Here is a 19,476-nt window from a genome sequence, read left to right as displayed (position 1 = left end):
AAGTCTTATATTGCCTTTCTCCAATATCTTGCATTATCCAACGCATAGATTGAGTACATGTTCTAGCTGAATGCCTGTAAATGCGGTTCTGTATTATAACTTCAACAGAATATTAAATAGAGAACACGTTCATGTTGTGTAATACGCTTTGCTGTTGCAAAAACAGAGTTAGGCATAAAAAGGCCCAGGTAATTGTTAACACGGAGCAAAAGCTGGAGCTTTGGAAGCCGGTCATGTAGCGGAACAAGGCGAGGCTGTAACCCGCCCTTCAGTGGACCCAACCATCTGACTCTTAGTTAGTCCACAACATATCCTGAGGAACTGAGCACTATTTTAAGTATTAATCTGTATGTTACAAAATGATGCATCACAAAGAATAATGATAATAAATAAAAACTACTCAGAAAACTGGCAGTAACACAAGGTAAAGCTGAATGTTAAGCATCCATGCCTCTCGGGAGGGAAGTACTACACTGTGGTAAGGCCACTACTTTTTCAGAGAAAACAAGGGAATTTATTGTGAAAGGGGAAGAAGTGAATCACAAAAGCAGCGGTTTCATGACGCAGCAGGCACAGATTTTATTTTCTTCTAAAGTGCTGGGGAAAATGGACTGGTTTTAGCTTCTTTTTTTACTTTGTTCATTGCAACCTGATCCCTTCCTTCACCAGCAACTGGCTGCAGTGACCAAGCCAAAAGAACCATGCCACGTAGCTTAACAGACTGTGCATCGACCGAGTAGGACACGGTGACCAACTAAGAGCAGAGAGGGACAGCAGTCTCCCTCATCTGAAGCATCCAAACACCCGTGACCGGTGTGTGCCACGAAGGCGTACGCAAGGAGCTCTGGGACAAATCAAAACAATCAAGTAGCATCTCATTTCCAACTAGTTCTGGCATGCTGTCAGCTGCTTTCTAAAATCCAGATATTCTTTTATCTGGACTCTACCTGCCCTTAATCATCTTTATTAGCTCTTACTTGTGCTGTTTCAGTTAAACAAAAAAAGTTCAGTAATGAATGCCTATGTCGTGAGTTATGTAAAGGGTTTTACAAAAGGTGAGGCAATTTCTGCACGCTGTCCGGAATCTTTGGATTAAGAAGAAAGGGCTTTATATCATAATTGCTGTATTCTATTTCAAGCAGATGGACTGATGTAATAACAGGCATCGTGTATTCCTGCTTTAAGAACCGCCTGTAGGACTTTTAACTTCAGCATTCAGCATGAGGTACAACCAACTGGCCACGTGTGTCTGACAACAAGCTTAGTTCAGAGCGCTCCCCTGAGAAGACTCCTGGTCTCACCAGCTCTATTAGGAGGCATTTTCATTAGTTCCGTACGACAAGTCAGACTTTTATTGCAAATCTTGCAATCTCAGGGCCCTACTTCATGCGTGTCAGAGTAAACAGTGTTTCCATAAAAAAAAAAAAACAAGCCAGCCCTTGAAACACCAGCGGCGTACAACAGCACACGCCAGGCTCAAACAGAACAGTGTGAAATTATGCCAGCAATATTATACATTTCCATTGCTGAACTATATAAATGCTGCTTTTAATGCATCTTTTCACCTATTAAATGTTCTAATTGTCTAAACGTTCTGTAACTTTCATACTTGAGATGCAACATCTATTCCTGTAACTATTGAAATTTAATCTACAAAGCTGTGTATTTAAAAAGTTTTAAAGCAAGCTGTTATATGTATCTTTAAATTAGCCTTCAGGATAATAAACAAAATTATACTGAACAGTCCAGCATATGAAAGGATGGGGCTCACATTAAGTGTGTCGATAGGAAAAGTAAATAATTAACACCTGAAAACAGGTTCTAAATAATGCCACCTGTAAACAAATAGGAAACCCAAAAGTTCTGTTTCAGTATGCAGATTACAACGGTGTCTCACATTTTGAAGTGCACACATATTTTATTTACGAACAATGTTTTACACTGAATGAGGACTTGGAGATAGAGGATTTGCTTTATCAATTTCAATCAGTATCAGGGAATGCAAGAAACGATTACAGAACCGGTGAATTTATTTGTTACTGAATATTGTGACAATATGTTGATAAGACACTGGAAATTTACACCAAAGGAAATCTTTAGCTCCTGCTCCCCCAGACTAACAAAAAGAAATACTTCCTCACCCGTCATTGAAAGGCCTGTCTCATGGGAAACGGGGACTTACGCACACAGAACTGTCTATAGATTGACAGAGTTTTGTCATCTTTAATCTGCAAATTTGCATAGAGAAAAAACAGCCTTGGTATGTCCTATCAGTGCAACTGAAACATTTTACACAGTCAACAAATACAACAGTTGATCCTCATTATAACTGTATAAAATACTAAAAGAGGCTTAAGAGGGGCATAAATGTTCTCCAAAATAGTCAGAAAATATTTACGTCAAGAAAATAAGTTTTTAGATAAAAGTAATAGATGAACAGTACTTTGAGTAGCAACCATTTGTCATTCATGACCCTGAAAAGGCACTCAACATCTGAACAGAGAAGACTGATAAAACCTGGCTTAGAAGCCTGCAGGAATCGCCAGTGTTGAACACTGGGAGAAAGCCTATCTACCATGAACAATTACAATTTTTTTATTACTATTTATTAGAACATTAGTTACAAACATGGGTAAGATTCTATGTAATGAAGGCAACATCATCACATTAACTTAGTATATTGACATGTAATAAATAAAGCGTACTAAAATGAAAGCTGAAATAATCAGTGTATTGAACTTAGAACTGGTCCTCTATATCTTGCTAAGGGACTTTGTCCAAAAGCAATTGTGGCTGTCTTCTAAATATAGCCAGCTGAATAAATATGGATATAACTCAAGCTCCTATACTGTGTTTTCACATTTTTACCTACATGCAGCACAAATCTGACAAAACTTGACAATTCCTCTGGAAATTATTTGTATGCAAACTCATACTAAATAGCTACCTCACTGCACGTGCCTTCAAAAGGGCACATTTTGAAATCTTGTGAACAAATTTTCAGCCTGCCTGTATATGGGGACTGTCAGCACGCTGACAAGCAATGCCCTTTCACTATCTAACATTCAGAGCTTTGCTAAAACAATCATTTGGATTCCTGGAAGCACTACATCTACCACAAGTTCAGTGAAATCCGTCCTCCCAAAGACCAGCAAGTTTTCAGAAACACCTCTAGACTTCTAAATAGAAAACAAGCATTTTTCCAGTGTGGGTTTTACAGAAGACAGGATTTTTTTCATATTTGGAAATCTATTACTTCCCACAATTGAGTATAAATGTCACCCACACCTTCCAGTCCCATCATTTTAACAATCTGATTGAGCAGGCACTTCATATGCTTGCTCTAGGATTTACATAGCTGTGTTTTTTCCAATGACTCGTTATTACTAAATACTGTAACTTTGATATTTACATAGTTCCCTACATTTAATCAGAATATAACACTCTGAGATCTCAATCTGTAATCTTTCAAATTCTTAGCAACTGGTCCACGAAAGTTTGTCTGGCCCTGGGAAAAGTTTTGGTCCTCTGTTATGCAAAAGGCAAACACAGCTTCTGGTTTTGCGGCTCACTACACCAGTTACATATTCTAACCGAAAGAATTACCTAAGCAAAAAAACCCCAGTGCTTCATATACCATTTAAGAGTCAAAGGGCTTTCTTCTCCCATTTCTATATAAAAAGAGCTATTACATAGTAGCTGTTTAGCATCCTCTTCTGGGCTCTGCTCCACAGAAAGTATCTGAGCAGGGGTTTGTCTGAATTAACTCAAGAGGAAATAGAGGGCATCCTCTGACATCTGCATCCATCTCTCTTCTCAACATTAATTTCCTCTCATCTCCTGTAGATAAGTATATGAAAAAGTTACTTGAAATGCGCTTGCTGGGGGGCAAGGAGGGAAAGGGTATGGGGAGGTAGCCGTAAGGTATCTGCCAACGAACGGAAAGCATAGTAAATTGTGAAAGGGCTGTGAGTAACAATAGCCAGAAACGGAGCAATCCTGTACGGAGATCAGATGACTACCTATATGTAAATTCACTAACTTCAGACAGTATTTCCCACCCAGATGTACGTGTCGAGTTGCCTAACAACGTTTTAGTTGTCTAAAGCATGTTGTTAGCATGCATGTTGTTATTCACAGAATAACCACCTATCTGCTAATGCCCATGACAGATAGTTTGCTATCCAATTAAGTAGGCAAACACTACTCTTCAACTGCAGCTGTGTGTAGTGTTTCTGAGCTAAACTGAACAAACCTTTAACTGCAGAGAAGTCGCATTATTTTTTACGCCACGTTTATACTCTTTAAAACTCTTTTTTAAAAACACTTACCGTTCATCGCCTTAAGAACTGTGGCAACTAACCTCACCTGCCAGAGACCTGTCAAATTCAGTCACCTTAGTTCTGGTGTCCCTCTTCCTCACCTGTCCGCTGGAGGGTCTCCTGAAGTGGCGAGCCATCATGAGGGGTAACATCTGATCCTGCCGTGGAGGTGTGAAGTGTCTTGAATTTCACTTTGTTGTGGAACATTTTCTTACATTTTCTTTGTATCTTTCTGAGCGACTCCAGCTGCATGCAACTGTCCGTCTCTGAAAAGCCACATTCATCAGATAAAAGATTAGAAGAAAGCTTTTTGCGCTTTTTCTTCATTTTGCAAGCATTTGTCTCCTCTTCCCCGGATCGTCTCTCACTTTTCTGTCCTTCATGTCTTAATTTACTACTGGACCTCTTACACGACTTTTTAAGCCTATGTTCACACTGCCTTGCCAAGCCCTCATGGACAGAATTAGAACAGAAGCTACATTTGCTGCTTTCCTTCTCTTGACCTTCCAGAGTTACATTTTTAAGGTAAACCAGTAATTTTTTTTCCCCAGCTCTTGCAGGCAAGCACCCTTTATTACAATTGCTGTAAATTTCTTCACACCTTCTTTCTGTTCCCTTCGCTGGGATGCTACGTGCCTCTCTAAAGTACTCGGAATCACTGATCTCTTCCAACAAATCCTTTAATCTGCAAGCAGATCTACATGTCTTGTATGGTACAGTACCTTCACTGCTACCACCTTCTTGTTTGAATTCCTTATCATGAGTAACAGCAGTGCAATCCAAAGAATGATTCAGTCCAGCATGTGGTAAGGTAGCAACAGTCAGTGAGTCATTCCTCTGCACTTGCAACTTTTTTGCAAACCTATCCCCACAGGCCTTGTTGTCTAACGCTCTGTCTGTTGACTTGAGTTCCCCAACAGTGATCACCAGTCCGTAATTGTCATCGCTACTACAGTTTCTCTGGTTGAGGTTTTGTAGAGGGCTCACTTCTCTGAAGTGCTGACCATGGTTGTTACTCAAGCTGATGCCAAGAACACTGTCATCATCAGATACCACCCTCTTCCACCAGCACTTGTTCACAGTGGGTTTTGGCTCTAAGCAAACACGCGCGTAGCGTGGTGTCTGATAGTAGTTTAGTAAATAATGGATGAATTCATCAGTCTCATAAACCTTTTGCTTTTTGCAACCATCTTCATCAGACGCTGTCCACGTGTGAACTATGTTCGATGTCGGGTAGCCCCTTCCATTGAGAGACTGGACGACCCTGCAGTCTTGCGTAACAGTAATCAGTAGAGACCCACGGCCAAAGGAGCTGCTTGCTTCTCTGCCAGGCAGTCCGTCAGAACTCCGGGCTGTCGAGGGATCGTTTAAAATCGTCCTGACTACATGACAAGTCGATGCATGGAAGTTACTCACATCTCCTTCCTCACTACATAAGCCGCTACCTTTTTGAGTTAACGGGCACTTAAACTCTTCCTTATGTTTCACCTCTTTGTGCGCGTGATAACGGGAGTTAATCAGTTCCTGATGTATGCCTTTTAATGCTGTTTCAGAAACGGAATTGTCCTTCCTTACACCCAATGAAGGATCCACTTTTTGACTTGCCAACTGTGCAAAATCCTTCAAATAAGAAAATCAGGAAAATGATTATGTACATTTATTGAGCACTATAAAGAGTGCTAAACTGCAAACTCATAAGCAAGCAGCCCCACAGTCAGAAGAATTTACAGGTGAGAGGTAAGTTTGGCTTAGTTCAGAGCTCGATCGTACAATCTCACTATTCCTAAGTTAGAACTACAGCTATTTCATCATCTCAGAAAGCTGCATTCTCAATTAAATAAGAAAGTGGTCCTTTCAGCCAATTCATCTATCTCACTGCAACTGCATAAGAAAATATTTATTCTTTGTTTGATCACAGCATCACAGCTAGTATTGCATGCAACAGTAAAATTACTACACTTTTGTAGATCGAACAGTTTATTTAGAATAAATTGCTTTGTTATACATTGTTTTAAATGGGTCCAAATACAACGAATCTAAAGCTTTCCAAGTGGTGAAACCAAGAAAATAGAAGTTTACTTAACACATCACCTTCATAACTCTCAGAAGGCCAGTGTCAGTTGTTATTAGGCCCTAAAAGTCAGGCAGAATGGCAAGGGTAGCCTCTGACTTCAACTCTTAGTAAATTATAGTCCTTTAGAAATCTTTAACATTAGGGACTGGGGAAAACATACACTTGCTAAAAGCTGCAAGCAAATTTTTACTTAGCTAATAGTGAAGACAAAGCCATGTTAGCACTCCTGAGAAATGAAAACCCTTGTTTTCATTTAAAACTTTTTTTAGCCCAAAGCACTAAAATAAACCTCCAAACATTAATCTGTGTGCAAAACATTCAAATTTTTATCACTCCTCTGCTGACTTTCTCAAGAGCTTAGCTGTATCAAACTGAAATAAAACTGATAGCTTAGTGTTGGCCACAGAAGAGAGGCTATTAGAAATGCAACGGGCACAATCCGTGTCAATTTAGTTCTGTCACTTGCAGACCTGAGACCAAAATGAGCAGAGATAGCATCATCTGCATGCCCGCCCCAAAACTCCTTGTTTGCACCGCTGGATCAAGTCTGACAGAGCTGATACAGCAGTTCCAGCCCTATTCTTACTCTGTAGTGACAAGGCCTTGAACAAGCATCTAAGGCAAAGTTTCTGGGTGGAAATGCACTATCTTTGCTCTCAGGGCAAGACTGAGAGCAGACTGTCATGAGACTTAGACCTCAGGCCTTCTCAGTGTTCAGTCAGTCCCAAGGCATTCTTCTGAATAGCATCAAGACATCAAATGTCTAGTGAATTATTCAAGCTCTAATAAATACCCTTCAAAATTTAAAATATGTTTTAAAATAGTCTTACTTTCACACGGTTTAACAGCACTGTAAGCAGTCTGACAGACTCCACTCTTCTCTGAGCTAGCAGGGATTTCCTTTCTTCCCATTCAGGCATATTCTCTGGCCACTGCTGTTCTTCAGGTGGTACCTTCTGCTGCTTTTGGGGATGTTTCTCATCTCCATCTATCTGCCTCTCTTCTCTCCTCTCGAGCTTAGCTTTCTTTTTTCTCTCTTGAACTTCTTTTCATCACCACGTCTTTTTCTAGGCAATTATCAATATGGGACAATTTAGATGACACTTGTTTTACATTTTGACTCCTGGGGAATTGGATGCGAGTCTTTGAAGTGCTAATAACAAGCAACCAGTTGCCAAGAATCCACACGTGCCTAACAAAAATCCTGTTTGTTAGAATAACATGTTTAAAAAAACATGGTACATAGATGACATGCATCCAACTGATGCATACATTTAGAAAGTTCTTTGTCTCTTCAAATGTTTTTTGTTCTAGGGTTTTCTTTCTAAGCACTGCCAAGACAGCAGATTCACATCATTGTCTCCAAGGACACAACTAGAGACGGATCATTTGGATCTAATTCTTCAGTTACCAAATCTCCCCTACAGATTAGCATGAGGGTCCCATTTAAGAGCTATTACAAGACTATTTCTGCTGTTCTAAAAATTAAAGTTGAAGCTGTGTGCTGGTTTTGGCTGGGGTACAGTTAACTTTCTTCACAGTAGCTGGTATGGGGCTGTGTTTTGGATTTGTGCTGGAAACAGCATTGATAACACAGGGATGGTTTCGTTACTGCTGAGCAGTGCTGACACAGAGTCAAGGCCTTTTCTGCTTCTCACCCCACCCCACCAGCGAGGAGGCTGGGGGGCACAAGGAGCTGGGAGGGGACACGGCTGGGACAGCTGACCCCAACTGACCAAAGGGATGTCCCACACCGTATGGCGTCATGCTCAGCATATAGAGCTGGGGGAAGAAGGAGGAAGGGGGGGATGTTCGGAGTGATGGCGTTTGTCTCCCCAAGTAACCGTTACACGTGATGGAGCCCTGCTTTCCTGGGGATGGCTGAACACCTGCCTGCCGATGGGAAGGAGTGAATGAATACCTTGCTTTGCTTTGCTTATGTGTGCGGCTTTTGCTTTACCTATTGAACTGTCTTTATCTCAACCCACGAGTGTTCTCACTTTTACCCTTACAACGAAGTGTTCACAAAAATAAGTGTTTAAAAAAATTTTTTTAAAGTATTTGAATATGAAGGTATTAACGATGGAAGCATAGCAATGTTTCCAGAGTCGCATTAGAGTTGCTATGCTCCGCAACTGGGAGGCACCTAGAAATGTACATCACATTAATTTTACTCCAAGGCATAAAGACATTAACTTGTGATGTTGCAGCACAGAGCAATGCAAAAAGCCCACATGCAGAATCTTAAGCCATCAAGCCTCAGAGCAATTTGAGAGCAATAGCTCTGATTTCACTCCAGGCCCACAGAATAATCCACTCTGAAAGGGACCTCAGGATGTCTCTAGTCCAACCTTTCTCATAACCCAGACCCCTCCATCTGATGCCTTACACAGAGAATTATCATGATGCTTTTCTTTCCAACAGTAACACATAAATTAAAAACTACATGGTATTGCTTCAAGTTCTCTGACTCCTCTTTCCTCAAAGCCTGGATTTTTACCGTAGTCACTGGTATGAGATAGCGTAACAAATCTCAAGAAAATGGGACATTCTCTAAAAATACACTCTCACCTTTCAACCCCCTGTCTTTTTTTCCCCCTTTTTCGAACGTGCTCCTGTTCTTGCAGCTTTAGTCTTTCCAGGCTTCTCTTTCTTATGGCTCCTCCACTAAAATGTCTGGTTGTATCAAAAGTCACCTGTCACAGAAGAAGCAGAATCAGACTTAGCAGTCCAGTTTGACGTGTATTTATACGAACGCAGACACCTTGCTGAGCAAATGAGAGACCCCACGTGACTACCAAATACTACTACACTGGTGAGAATGCCTCTCTCTACCCTGGCATATTAGAACATCTCTTCTGAAGTTCTCGCTGGGTTGTCAGTCAAGCTCAAACACCCCACTCCCAAGTGACTCGCCCTGCTGCGACATCAGGGGCTCACAATCTGACATCATACCTTTGGCCAAACCCGTTCCTGGCATGCTCTTCTGGGGACTCAAAGTTCAGTATGTTCAGCAGAGCATGCCTAGCTGCAGGATTCGTGAACTAGAGTTCAGCCACTCTCAGAGCAACACCTTTTGGATCAAATGCTTGCTTGCTTAAAAATTGATGAATGTTGTTAATGTGTGCTGCATTTAATCAGCTCCAAATGCCCAGATGTGAGCACATGAAAAGAAAACACTCAAGCAAATTGCATCATGCTCTATCTACACTGAAAAAATAAGTAATATGAAGCGTTATTTCCAGCACAGAGGTATATTTTAGGGTCACAGTTTAGAAATCACCTGCTGGGAAAAAATATCAAAACAGGGTACACCCTAGTAAGTACTTATGGAGATAAGCTATTAGGCTGCTGAAATTACGCTTACAGATTGCAAGTTTTCTTTTATAACGCCACACTAAGCATAGCACTTAAATGGATTCATCCCTCAACATACTTAAGTAAAAGAGTACAGAGGAGAGAAAGGGCACCCTTTACTAGCCAAGAATGACCTCAATTAGAGCAGCTGCTGCACCTACTTCATGCTTAACAATATGAAACCAAGTATTTTTCAAAGAGTCTCACCCGCTCCTGAGATCATCTCCCAGTTTCGGTGCCAACCACACTGAAAATATTTACAACTTTTACTTTACTCACACTAATTTTTCAGGAAATCAAAACAGTAAAATGCCATTGTTTGATTAAAGGACTTAAGTTCAGATACATGAACTTCATGTATCACTATCTCTATACTCAGTACAAACAGGATAATCATAAGTTTGTTTTTTTTCCCCCCTCACATGCTTAAGTGTCCAAAAAGTTTACAGAGAGGCTTCCATTGGTTAGCAAGGACTTCTCAGGCCTAACTTCAAGGAAGAAAGAACAGAAGCTGGCAAACCACCATCTGTGCCAGTTTCTTCCACAAAATCTCAGCAGCTAGTAACAAATAAAGTTTCGTATATTTTAATGCTGTCCATATGCTTTATTTTTCTTTTTAGCCACCATTTTAACATAAATACAGACTAAACCAAAGAGGGGAGGGAGAAGATACATATACACAGAGAACTGCCACATACACAGAGAGTGCCACATAAAAGCTTCCACTGAAGCAACATGAAAAAAGTCTGTAAGATGGTTGTCACAGGTTAAAAACTATACTGCCATTACTTGAGGAATGCCTGTTTGCCTTCAATCTAGGAATCTATAGGGGAAGACAAGTGCAGCGCAAGAAGCTGTCTGGTCAAAAGGGTGAGTATAATTTATTCAGAATGATGAAGAAATACATAGGTACTGAAGGAAAAGCTAGTCTAATTAAAAAAAAAAAAACAACCAACAAAAAACCCAGAAATCTCTGGAAGCAGCAGCTACAGCACAGACTGCAGCACTGAATCGCTTCTGTTAAGGAACTGCTGCCAAATGCACTCAGAATTAACCACAACTTTGTCAGGCAAGGCTGAATATCTCAGGATTAACCTCTGAATATGGCCGTGTATATCTAAAGACACACCTTCAGTATCTCATACAAGCAAAGCAGATACACCCAAAGTACTTACTACAAAACTGAAAAAGCGAGTAGTCTCTATAATCCTTTCTGCCTACAATGCATCAAGCTTCCTAAAGCTTCGAGCTTCCTAAAGCTATGATGTTAGTATCAACTACTTTTTCCATCACGCTAAGATTTGAGGTGCAGCGGGTTAAAACATCCAGGACACTGCTGTTGAAATCTGTAGAAACATGAAAGTCAAGCCTGAAGAAGAGCTGGTGTACCCAAAAGCTTGTTTCATTTTGCAAGTACATCTTCTATTAAACCAACTGATATTATCCTGCCCTTGCATATCTTTCTTCACTTATACCCTTACACCATCATGGCTGCAACCATATTCCTAGTCTTCCAATAAATCACCTAAATGTAAGCTCTGTGAAGAGATTTTTGGGCTGAGCAAGCTATAGTGGTTTACCAGCGCAGACCATTACCCTTGCTCCTCCCCGCTCTTCTTTGTAGCCAGGAGCTCTTCAAGCATCAGAAATGCATTTCTCATCACATAACTGTGTACAAAACACAGAATTATTTACTGGCTGATCCACTGGCTTGCTGCTCAGCAGCATGGCCTTTTGGAATCAACCTTGCCATACCAATAAGCTGATACCTTAACTTTAGGTTTTAACTGTTCCAACTGACAAATCACAAGGAATCTGACATTCAATCTCTTTACCAAATTATTTCCTGTTAGGCGTTCTGCCACGGTTATAACATCAGGAACACATCTGCCCTTGCACTAGTGTTTACTATCATAACTGCAGGCTGAACTGTCCTTTGCTACCTGCATGCCTTTCTTCTGTGATCACATGTTCCGATAACCCTGATAGATACTCAAAATAATAATAAAAAAAGACATTATTTAAATGTATAGAAAGGAACCAAGATACTGACCTGGGACTCTGTGATCAATTCCCAGCTCTACTGAGGAATTCCTGTGAAACCCAGTAACTTCCTATGTCTCAGGGGCCTAAAATAATACAGTATTTTAGAACAAATTCAAGCTGATCAGGACCACAACAGGCCGTCAGATCACTTACTCTGGCCTGTGCTAACTGTATTTGGCTGAAGCATCTCTTCCAGGAAGGCACCTGGCTCTGGTCTGAAAACACGATGATACGAAATCCTGCCACTTCCCACGGGCAGTTTGTTCCATTCCTTACTCATTCACCGTTTGAAATGGAAATCACTTCCAGATATTGATTTTTCTTAAGCCTTCCTCTACTAGATTCACATCCTTTTAGCGTCTAGGTGGTTTTGTAGGGTTTTTTGTTTTGTTTTTCTCTTACATGCTATAACCCAGGTGCCTCTCAGTCATCTTTCTTATATAAAATACATAGCTTGAGCTCTTTGAGAGCTCTCTCACAGTCCCTCATTGTGAGGTACTTTCTCCAGCCCCCGAGTAATTTTCATTGCAATATTTTAACACTCTCCAATGAAAAACATATGAATCCCAAACCCACACACAGTATTAATTTGGTCAGTGCCATACATAGTGAATTAACTCCTTTAAGCCTACTTTCTATCCCCGCTTAAACATACTCCCCACAACACTGCAGTGGAAACCCAAGCTGTTAGCAATGTACTACAAAAACCCTTTCATAGCCTTAAAGAAAACCACGAGGATAAGTCAGTAACTCTGAAATGATTTTTCTGAATAGCTGCACAATCCTTTTTACAGTGACTAAATTATCTTAGAACACCCCAAAACGTGTCACCCAACTTCATACTTTAAAAACAAAATTAGACTTTAGGGAAATATTAACAGCCTGGCAATCTCTAACCTGCAACACCCATACAGTCCATATGAGCAAAATGCAAGGAGTGAGAATAATTTGATCCAAAGGTGCCCCTCACATTTGCTCACAGCACCGCTAGCTCAAACAGCTCTTACCATCCCCAGTTTCCCAGCTGGTCACTCATGCCAGGCCCTGGGCCATCACAACTGTTTTTGAGACCATACCATCAACCGGGTCAGGAAAGAGATCTAGCTTGGAGGAAAAAAAAAAAAAGAATAATCGTATTTTGCCAGGTTACTTCTCAGACAGTTGGTTTCCCTGCCCTTATGCACAGCGCGGCCCCCGAGCAGTTCCACCAGCAGAGCCGACGGGGAGCTCGAGGCGGAGGAACTACCTGAATTCCGCAGAGGTGGGCATGCAAAAGCACCTACGAGCAAACGGCAATGGGGCAAGCCTATGCATTGACCCATAGAAGCAAAGAGTTTGTCACCCAGGGAAAAGCGTTTACTGGAGTCACTTGGAGAAGCATAAACAAGAGGTTTAAACAGCTTTTCAATGGACGGGACTAGTTTATTCAGCTTGCTCTGCGCAAAATTAACTGAAGAGCAGGGATGATCCGAAGTGCTGCTCCTCACGCAAATATGGCAATAAGAGGGGTGCTTTGAAGCCAACGCTGCCGGCGTCGCTGCTTCACGCTGCGCGTTCCGAGGTGGGGATAAAGAAAACGGCAAGCCAACCCCGTCCCCATGGGCGCAGCTGCCGTGAGGCCGCGGTCCCCTGCTCAGCGGGAAGGTGCCCGAGCTCCAGCGGCATCAGCAGGCACCGCCAGCCGCGTCACGGCACCGCCGGCCAAAAGGAGCCCGGCAGCCAGGGCCCAGCCGCCGCCAGCCCGGCGCCCACCCCCCGAGCGGCGGCTTCAGCGGGAACCGGGGGACGGAGGCAGCGGCGGGGCCCGACCCGCTCTCCCGCCCCGGATCAGGGAACCCACCCCCCCGGGCCCAGCGACCCGCGGCGCCCGCCGCCCAGCCCGGCTGAGGGGGCGAGGGGCTGACGCTCCTCCGGCCGAGCCCGCCGCCGCCGCACCGCAGCTGCCGGGAACCGCTCCACCCCCCGGTGCCCCGGCGGGCGCGGGCCAGGCCCGGCCGGCACGGAGGGGAGCGGCAGCCCTCCGGCCGCGGCCCCTTCCCCACACGGGCAGCGCCGCGGCCGCTCCCCGGCGCCGGAGCCCCCTGCGCCCTCCGCCAGCGGGGCGCCCGGCAGCCGCGGCTGCTTCCCCCGAAGGAGCGGGGCACCGAGCCCAGCCGCCCGCCCCGCCCCGGGAGCGCCTCCCGCAGCGGCGGACGCCCTCCGCCGGCAGCGCCCCGCTCCCACAGCGGGCCGCCTCCCCTTACCCCTCGGGCCGCCGCTGCAGCCGCCGGCCGCCCACGCTTCCGGGCGCCCTTCCCGCCGCCACCCGGGGCGGAGCGCGGCGCAGGCCGGGCAGCAGCGGGGGGACCCGCCTCTGGGGCGCGGCCCGGCACCGCCCGCTGCTCCCGGAGCCGGGCTGGCGGCGGCGGCCGGGCCCAGGTGCCCGCCTCGACCCCCGGCCGGGGGGCGCCGCAGCCACGGGGGCCATTTTGTGGCGGCCAGACCCCGGGGGAAGGGCGGCCCGCGGTGGCGCGGCTGTGAGGGGTTGGGGGATTTCAGGCGTGGGTTTGAGGAGCGATTCGCAGAGCGGGGCGTGGCGGAGCCTCGGGAGGTGCCCGCGGCTTCCCGCCCTGCGGAGCGGCCTCAGCTGTAGCTTGGGGATTCTCTCAGCTCTCTCGTCCCACACAGACTTGTGTGGGGAAACCCAGGTGTTGGCGAAAGATGTCTGATAGGGGAGGGACTGGGATGGGACCCCAAACCTGGAGAGGGTCGTCTAGATCCCCTTCTGAGGGGTCTGGTCTTGGGCAAACTAGGAAAAGCTGGGCACAAGGCGACGTTAGAAGCAGCCCGACACCCTTTTAAGGACCATGTGGAAGGAAAACGTGCTGTCAGCTCATCTGAGGAGTCCTGTGTATGCAACTATTTCGAAGCATGGAGACAGTACTACTTCAGGCGCTATGCTGAAGCTTCACAAGCGAGCAGACCTGCAGGAGGGGAAGAACTGAATTGATGGAGTTCTTGGAGCCATCTCTCAACCAGAACTGATTCAAAAAGTTCTCACCTTTGCACTTTCAGAAGAGGTCCATCCCCAGGACACGGTGTCTGTTATCGGTGCAGTAGCTGGAGGCAGCAAGCAGGGGAGGGACACTGCTTGGAAATTTGTAAGGGACAATTGGGAGGAACTTTATAATCGATACCAAGGTGGATTCTTAATATCTTGACAACTACACCAAATGGGTGAGCTGACACGAGCAGGACGCAGGAACAACCACAAAACCACGCGTGAAATGCAAAGAGTAAATTTATTTTTGTTACTTGCGGACTGGGGGATCCCCGACGCAGCAGCCGGGCAGAGGCACACAAGCGGGAACGCGGGCACCGCAGGGCTCAGTCCTTCCGTTATTTTCCCACAGTAGACACACTTTCAGTATCTCATATAAGCAAAGCGGATACATCCAAAGTACTTATAACAAAACTGGAAAAGTGAGTAGTCTCTAGAATCCTTTCTGCCCACCGTGCATGCAGATCGGAGCCCCAGGAGGTGCTGGCGGCTGTCCGGGCCGCGGCTTCCCGCCCGGTGGTGCCTGACTGCTGCTGGGTGTCTTCAGCCTGTGGTCATCGTGTATGTGCATTATATTAAAAAAAAGAGTTACTTCCTCAGCAGTTGCCTTGCTTAGGCGGTGTGAAGGCCTAGTTACAGGGGTGTGTTGCAATACTATGTTTTTCTTTGTCCTGTAACAAAGGTAGCTCACCCAGCACCGCTTCATCTGAGCGATATGTGTGTGAGGATTAATAGCAGCTTTCCTCTGTTTTTAGCTTGTATGTGTTTAACCAGTGGAAACACGGGGCCTGTGTCTCTTAGTACCGTACGGCAGTCAGATCCCCGCAGCGGAGCAGCTCCCACAGGTGTCAGCACCCTGCCAGCACGCTGTTGAAGGTACTGTCCACACTTTCCAGCACTTCGTTCTTCTTACTTTAAGGTCCCCACAGGAATTCAATTTAGGGCAGTCATTCACTCAAATACTCCCTCAGTTTTCAGTGGATTTTTGTCTCTTTTGGTCTTTCAAATACAACTGTAAAACATGGTACATTTTATAGCCTTTTCTCCCCCTTCTTAAGAACAGACACAATATTTCTTCCCTTGTGGTAGTACGGTTGTAACTGCAATGGTTGATGACCATAGGACATGCAGAAGGCTAGGGCTGCAGGCAGAGGTGTGCACGTCTTTTCTCACATGGTCTAATTGCTATGTATGCAACTGCAACCTGAGAACAACTCTTACGAGTATATTTAGTGTGGGAGTCTATTTCTGTTACAACTTTGTGTGCCAAAAAGCGTGTCTGCGTTTTCTCACTATACAGGTTGATACAATAACGATACCTTTACCTACAAATGTTTCTTGGGTCTCGTTGCCTTCTCCACAGTTGGTTCTCCTCGCGTTAGGAAGGTTTTCTAGGAGTCTATTATATGCTGACATTTGTTTGCATTTTTCTTTATCTTAAAAGATAAAATGGCGTTTTGATGGTACAAAAGGTTAAATATCAAAGATACTGTCTCTAAGTTACGTGATTTTTTTCCTTTCTACGTATATTTTTCCAAACCCAAACAGGCAAACTGAAATTTGAGATCAGTATGCAGCTGCAGGGTCATTATATTCATCTACTCCATACCTGCTGCTTTTCCAAAGATGCAATAAGTTGAGAAACTTCAATGTTTTAACTCATAAATAAAAAGTTTAATGTAGCCATACAAAGCTATTTCTTTCAAGATCTGAGAGTGGGGTACAGAAATAAGAGATAAGAAGATATACACCTACTAATTTAGGAGACAAGGCTGTTAATATTTTGGTTTTCCTGTTGTGAGAGGGATTATACAAAAAGTACATTTCCATTTTCTAATTTCATTGGCAATTATTTTGTAACAATGAAATGACAAACAATGAATAGAGTTTAAATTTTCTTTTATATTGAGCTCTATTAAACTCTGCCACAAATATCTATAATTTTCTTATCACCAGCGCAGTGGTTTTGAGGCTTTTGATTTCATTTTCTTAGGCTTGTGACTGGCATAAGAATTCTGTCTTCCTTTTTAAGCAGAACGCATTCCAACCCAACATTGTCACATCTTAGCACCTCTGCTACCAGAGATACTGACTCACACAAATAAGTAACAAATTCATACTATGCCTCCTGATTGCAGAAAAAACCCCAGTTTCTTACCTGTAACTAAGCAAATTATATGTAAATATAATCTATTTTATATTCAGGGAGCGAACTACTGGAAACTGTGGTCCTTTGCAATTGCAGAATATCCTGCCTACCAGGATCGCGCACGTTGCTGGAGCAGTATGGTGGGTTACTCTGTGCATAAACAGTAAGTTGTATTTCCTCTGGCAAAGGAGACGGGGAAAACTGGTGTTAAGGAAATCACTCCAGCAACAGTCTCATGTTGAGAAGAAGTGCCATGTCATATTAATTAAAAGTACCATATCCAAAACTGATAAAAGGATGATTCACTTTTACACAGTGAATAATAAAACTATGGAAATCATTGCTACAAAAAATAGGGGAGACTGAGCAGCTTGCTTCAGAAGTGGATTTGATGTTTCTAGAGGCAACAAGAAAATATGGAGTTGTTTTGCAGGTATGATTTTAAACCAGTATTAGCTGTCTTGTTTTATGCAAAAGACAAAATGTCTGAGACATTAGAAAGAGATCTTGAGTGGCATAATTTTCCCCCTTCTGCCTCTTGCAGAATAGTTACACTTTTCTCTGCAACCTGCAGTTTTCTAGGCTTTATCCCGTCTGTTACCTACCTAGATTGTGCAGACCCCAGATTTGCTCTACTTTTACAAAAACTTACTTCTTAAAACTGGACAGCAAGGAAAGGTGAAACCCTGCCTGCACAAGTCGTGTGATGTCTTTGAAAATCAGTTTAGGCAAAACTGGTGCAAAGGACTGTGTAGAGACAGCTCTTTTTTTTTTTTTCCTGGGTTTATTCTCATTTAGCTAAAGTAGATTTGAAGTAAATCAACTTTAATGCAGCAGAGCGTTCGCACAGAGATTGCAACATCCTAACCTACTACATTTCAAATGGGTTTGATTTATAGCCTGGCAACCAGTGCATGTAGACAAGCTTTCTCTGGGAGCGTCACGAATAGGCTAGGGAGGGAGATGGTTGGAAGAAGCTTCGGGAATGAAGCGTGTTTAAGTACGTGCAAGTAAGAATCTTGGCTATGGTGCTGGTTATGGCTTGGTAACGTCATTCCAGGAACTACGTCTGGATGTTACATACTGCTCAAGTAATTTAAAAGCGAAGATAACTTTCCATGTTGAGACTATATATCTCCCTACCTTTAGGTTGTACAGTCTATAGGAAAAATCAAACCTCCGTCTTGTATTTAATTTTGAAATAGAACACCGAGACCTCTTCCAAGAGACAGTAGGAAACTTGCATAGTTTTGTTTCATAAATAACAATGATACAACCTTGCTTGTTGCAGATGGCTGTCATTGCAGGTTTGACTCATGAAGCTAATTTGTGGACTGCTGAAACGTTCTTTCCCTAGATACTGATGTGATCAGTTACTGAGTGAGAAGCAGCTCACCTACACAACCACTTTCTAGCCAGAGACAACTGAATGATGGCTTGCATCGTTTGACGTTATCATAGGCAAATCTGCTAATTTTCACTATCGGTCATATGGCCAACCCAGCTGCTTGCTGGAGTGGCTTCTTCTCCCGCCACCAATGAAGGAATGGACCGAGAGCATGCTGTGCTCTAGGAGTCTCCAGCAGATGTCCTGGAAAGCTGCGGTAACTGAACACCTCAGAGCAGCGCTGAATTTAGAGCTTTTCTAACTTGTATGTGGGGATGGCACGGGCAGAAAAGTGGGTTCTTTGACAGCTTTGTTCATTCTCCCTCCCTGATCTCAGAAGTTTCCCGTGAGACTTTAAACATGTTCTTGTTAGGTACTGACGTGCCCGAGGAAGACAGTGTCAGGGTAGAATGGAATTTAGGAAATGACAGCAAGCTCCAACACTACCTTTACTGATAAAACCAGTGTGTGACAGATTTCAGTGTTGTGCCTGATTCTGACGTCAGCCACAGCTGTATTATCCTGAAGCAACTTATCGAGAGTGACCAAACTACTTGCAGAGTTAAAAAAAACCAAAACAACCACCAAAACCAATCCAGAACTTGATGTTTTCACTGCAAGGGTGTCTGAGGCAAATTTCAAAGATGGCATGATTTTTTAAAAGGTGTGTAGTAATACCGGATGATGTCAGTGTAGGAATGATTAAAGCATGAACTAGTAGCTACTTTAAAGACAGTGTACGTTGTTCTTTTTTAACTACAACTGTGCAAGACAAAGTATAAAGAAATACACAGCAGTCTTCTAGGAAAGAAAAGCTATGTTCAGAATAGTTCTTACAAAGGACTCGACTGCATAAAATGTATGTTCAATGAAATTCAGTCTCCAACTGTAAAAAAAATGTATTTTTGTATGAATAACGAAAGAAAATCAGTTCCCTCAGAGGATTCACTTGCTCTGGTTGTTTTTGCAGTGATAGCTTGTGAGATACAGGAAACTAAGTAGGACATAAACAATATGAACTTGATTGGGCTGGCAGAAATGGTGAAAAGAAGGTGCAATTTAAAGTATTCATTTTTAGTAATCTTAGATCCTGCTAGTGAC

General features: G+C 43.5%; 1 protein-coding gene across 4 annotated transcripts; it reads right to left on the bottom strand.

The window, feature by feature from the left end:
- Positions 1-52: 52 nt before the first annotated feature.
- LOC104019082 (A-kinase anchor protein 17B-like) lies at positions 53-14,141 on the bottom strand. 4 transcript variants are annotated; one of them, XM_087748626.1, is made up of 8 exons: positions 14,043-14,136; positions 12,807-12,899; positions 11,807-11,882; positions 8,968-9,092; positions 7,227-7,463; positions 5,045-5,942; positions 4,424-4,588; positions 53-3,840 (listed from the first exon to the last, which is right to left on the bottom strand). In XM_087748626.1, exons 5-8 carry the CDS (start codon positions 7,314-7,316, stop codon positions 3,704-3,706), a joined length of 1,290 nt encoding a protein of 429 aa, XP_087604752.1. In that variant the 5' UTR covers positions 7,317-7,463; positions 8,968-9,092; positions 11,807-11,882; positions 12,807-12,899; positions 14,043-14,136; the 3' UTR covers positions 53-3,703. The 4 variants fall into 4 exon arrangements, with proteins under 4 accessions (XP_087604752.1, XP_087604749.1, XP_087604750.1 ...); XM_087748623.1 differs by having other exon boundaries at positions 4,424-5,942; XM_087748624.1 differs by having other exon boundaries at positions 4,424-5,942; positions 12,807-12,903; positions 14,043-14,066.
- Between the last annotated feature and the right edge of the window lie 5,335 nt (positions 14,142-19,476).

Source organism: Nipponia nippon, unplaced genomic scaffold (assembly GCF_047370975.1).
Source record: "Nipponia nippon isolate SJK-2023a ecotype South Korea unplaced genomic scaffold, ASM4737097v1 scaffold_12, whole genome shotgun sequence".
Lineage (NCBI taxonomy): Eukaryota > Metazoa > Chordata > Aves > Pelecaniformes > Threskiornithidae > Nipponia > Nipponia nippon.
Note: the sequence above shows the minus strand (reverse complement) of the source record. Positions and strands in the feature narration are given on the sequence as shown.

Excerpts from the sequence above, each read along its gene's own strand:
- LOC104019082 (XM_087748625.1), bottom strand. The coding sequence starts at position 7,316 with ATGCCTGAATGGGAAGAAAGGAAATCCCTGCTAGCTCAGAGAAGAGTG. Across the intron at positions 5,943-7,226 it reads TGCTGTTAAACCGTGTGAAA|GATTTTGCACAGTTGGCAAG; the intron begins GTAAGACTATTT and ends TCTTATTTGAAG. Across the intron at positions 3,841-4,423 it reads GGAGACCCTCCAGCGGACAG|GAGATGAGAGGAAATTAATG; the intron begins GTGAGGAAGAGG and ends ACTTATCTACAG.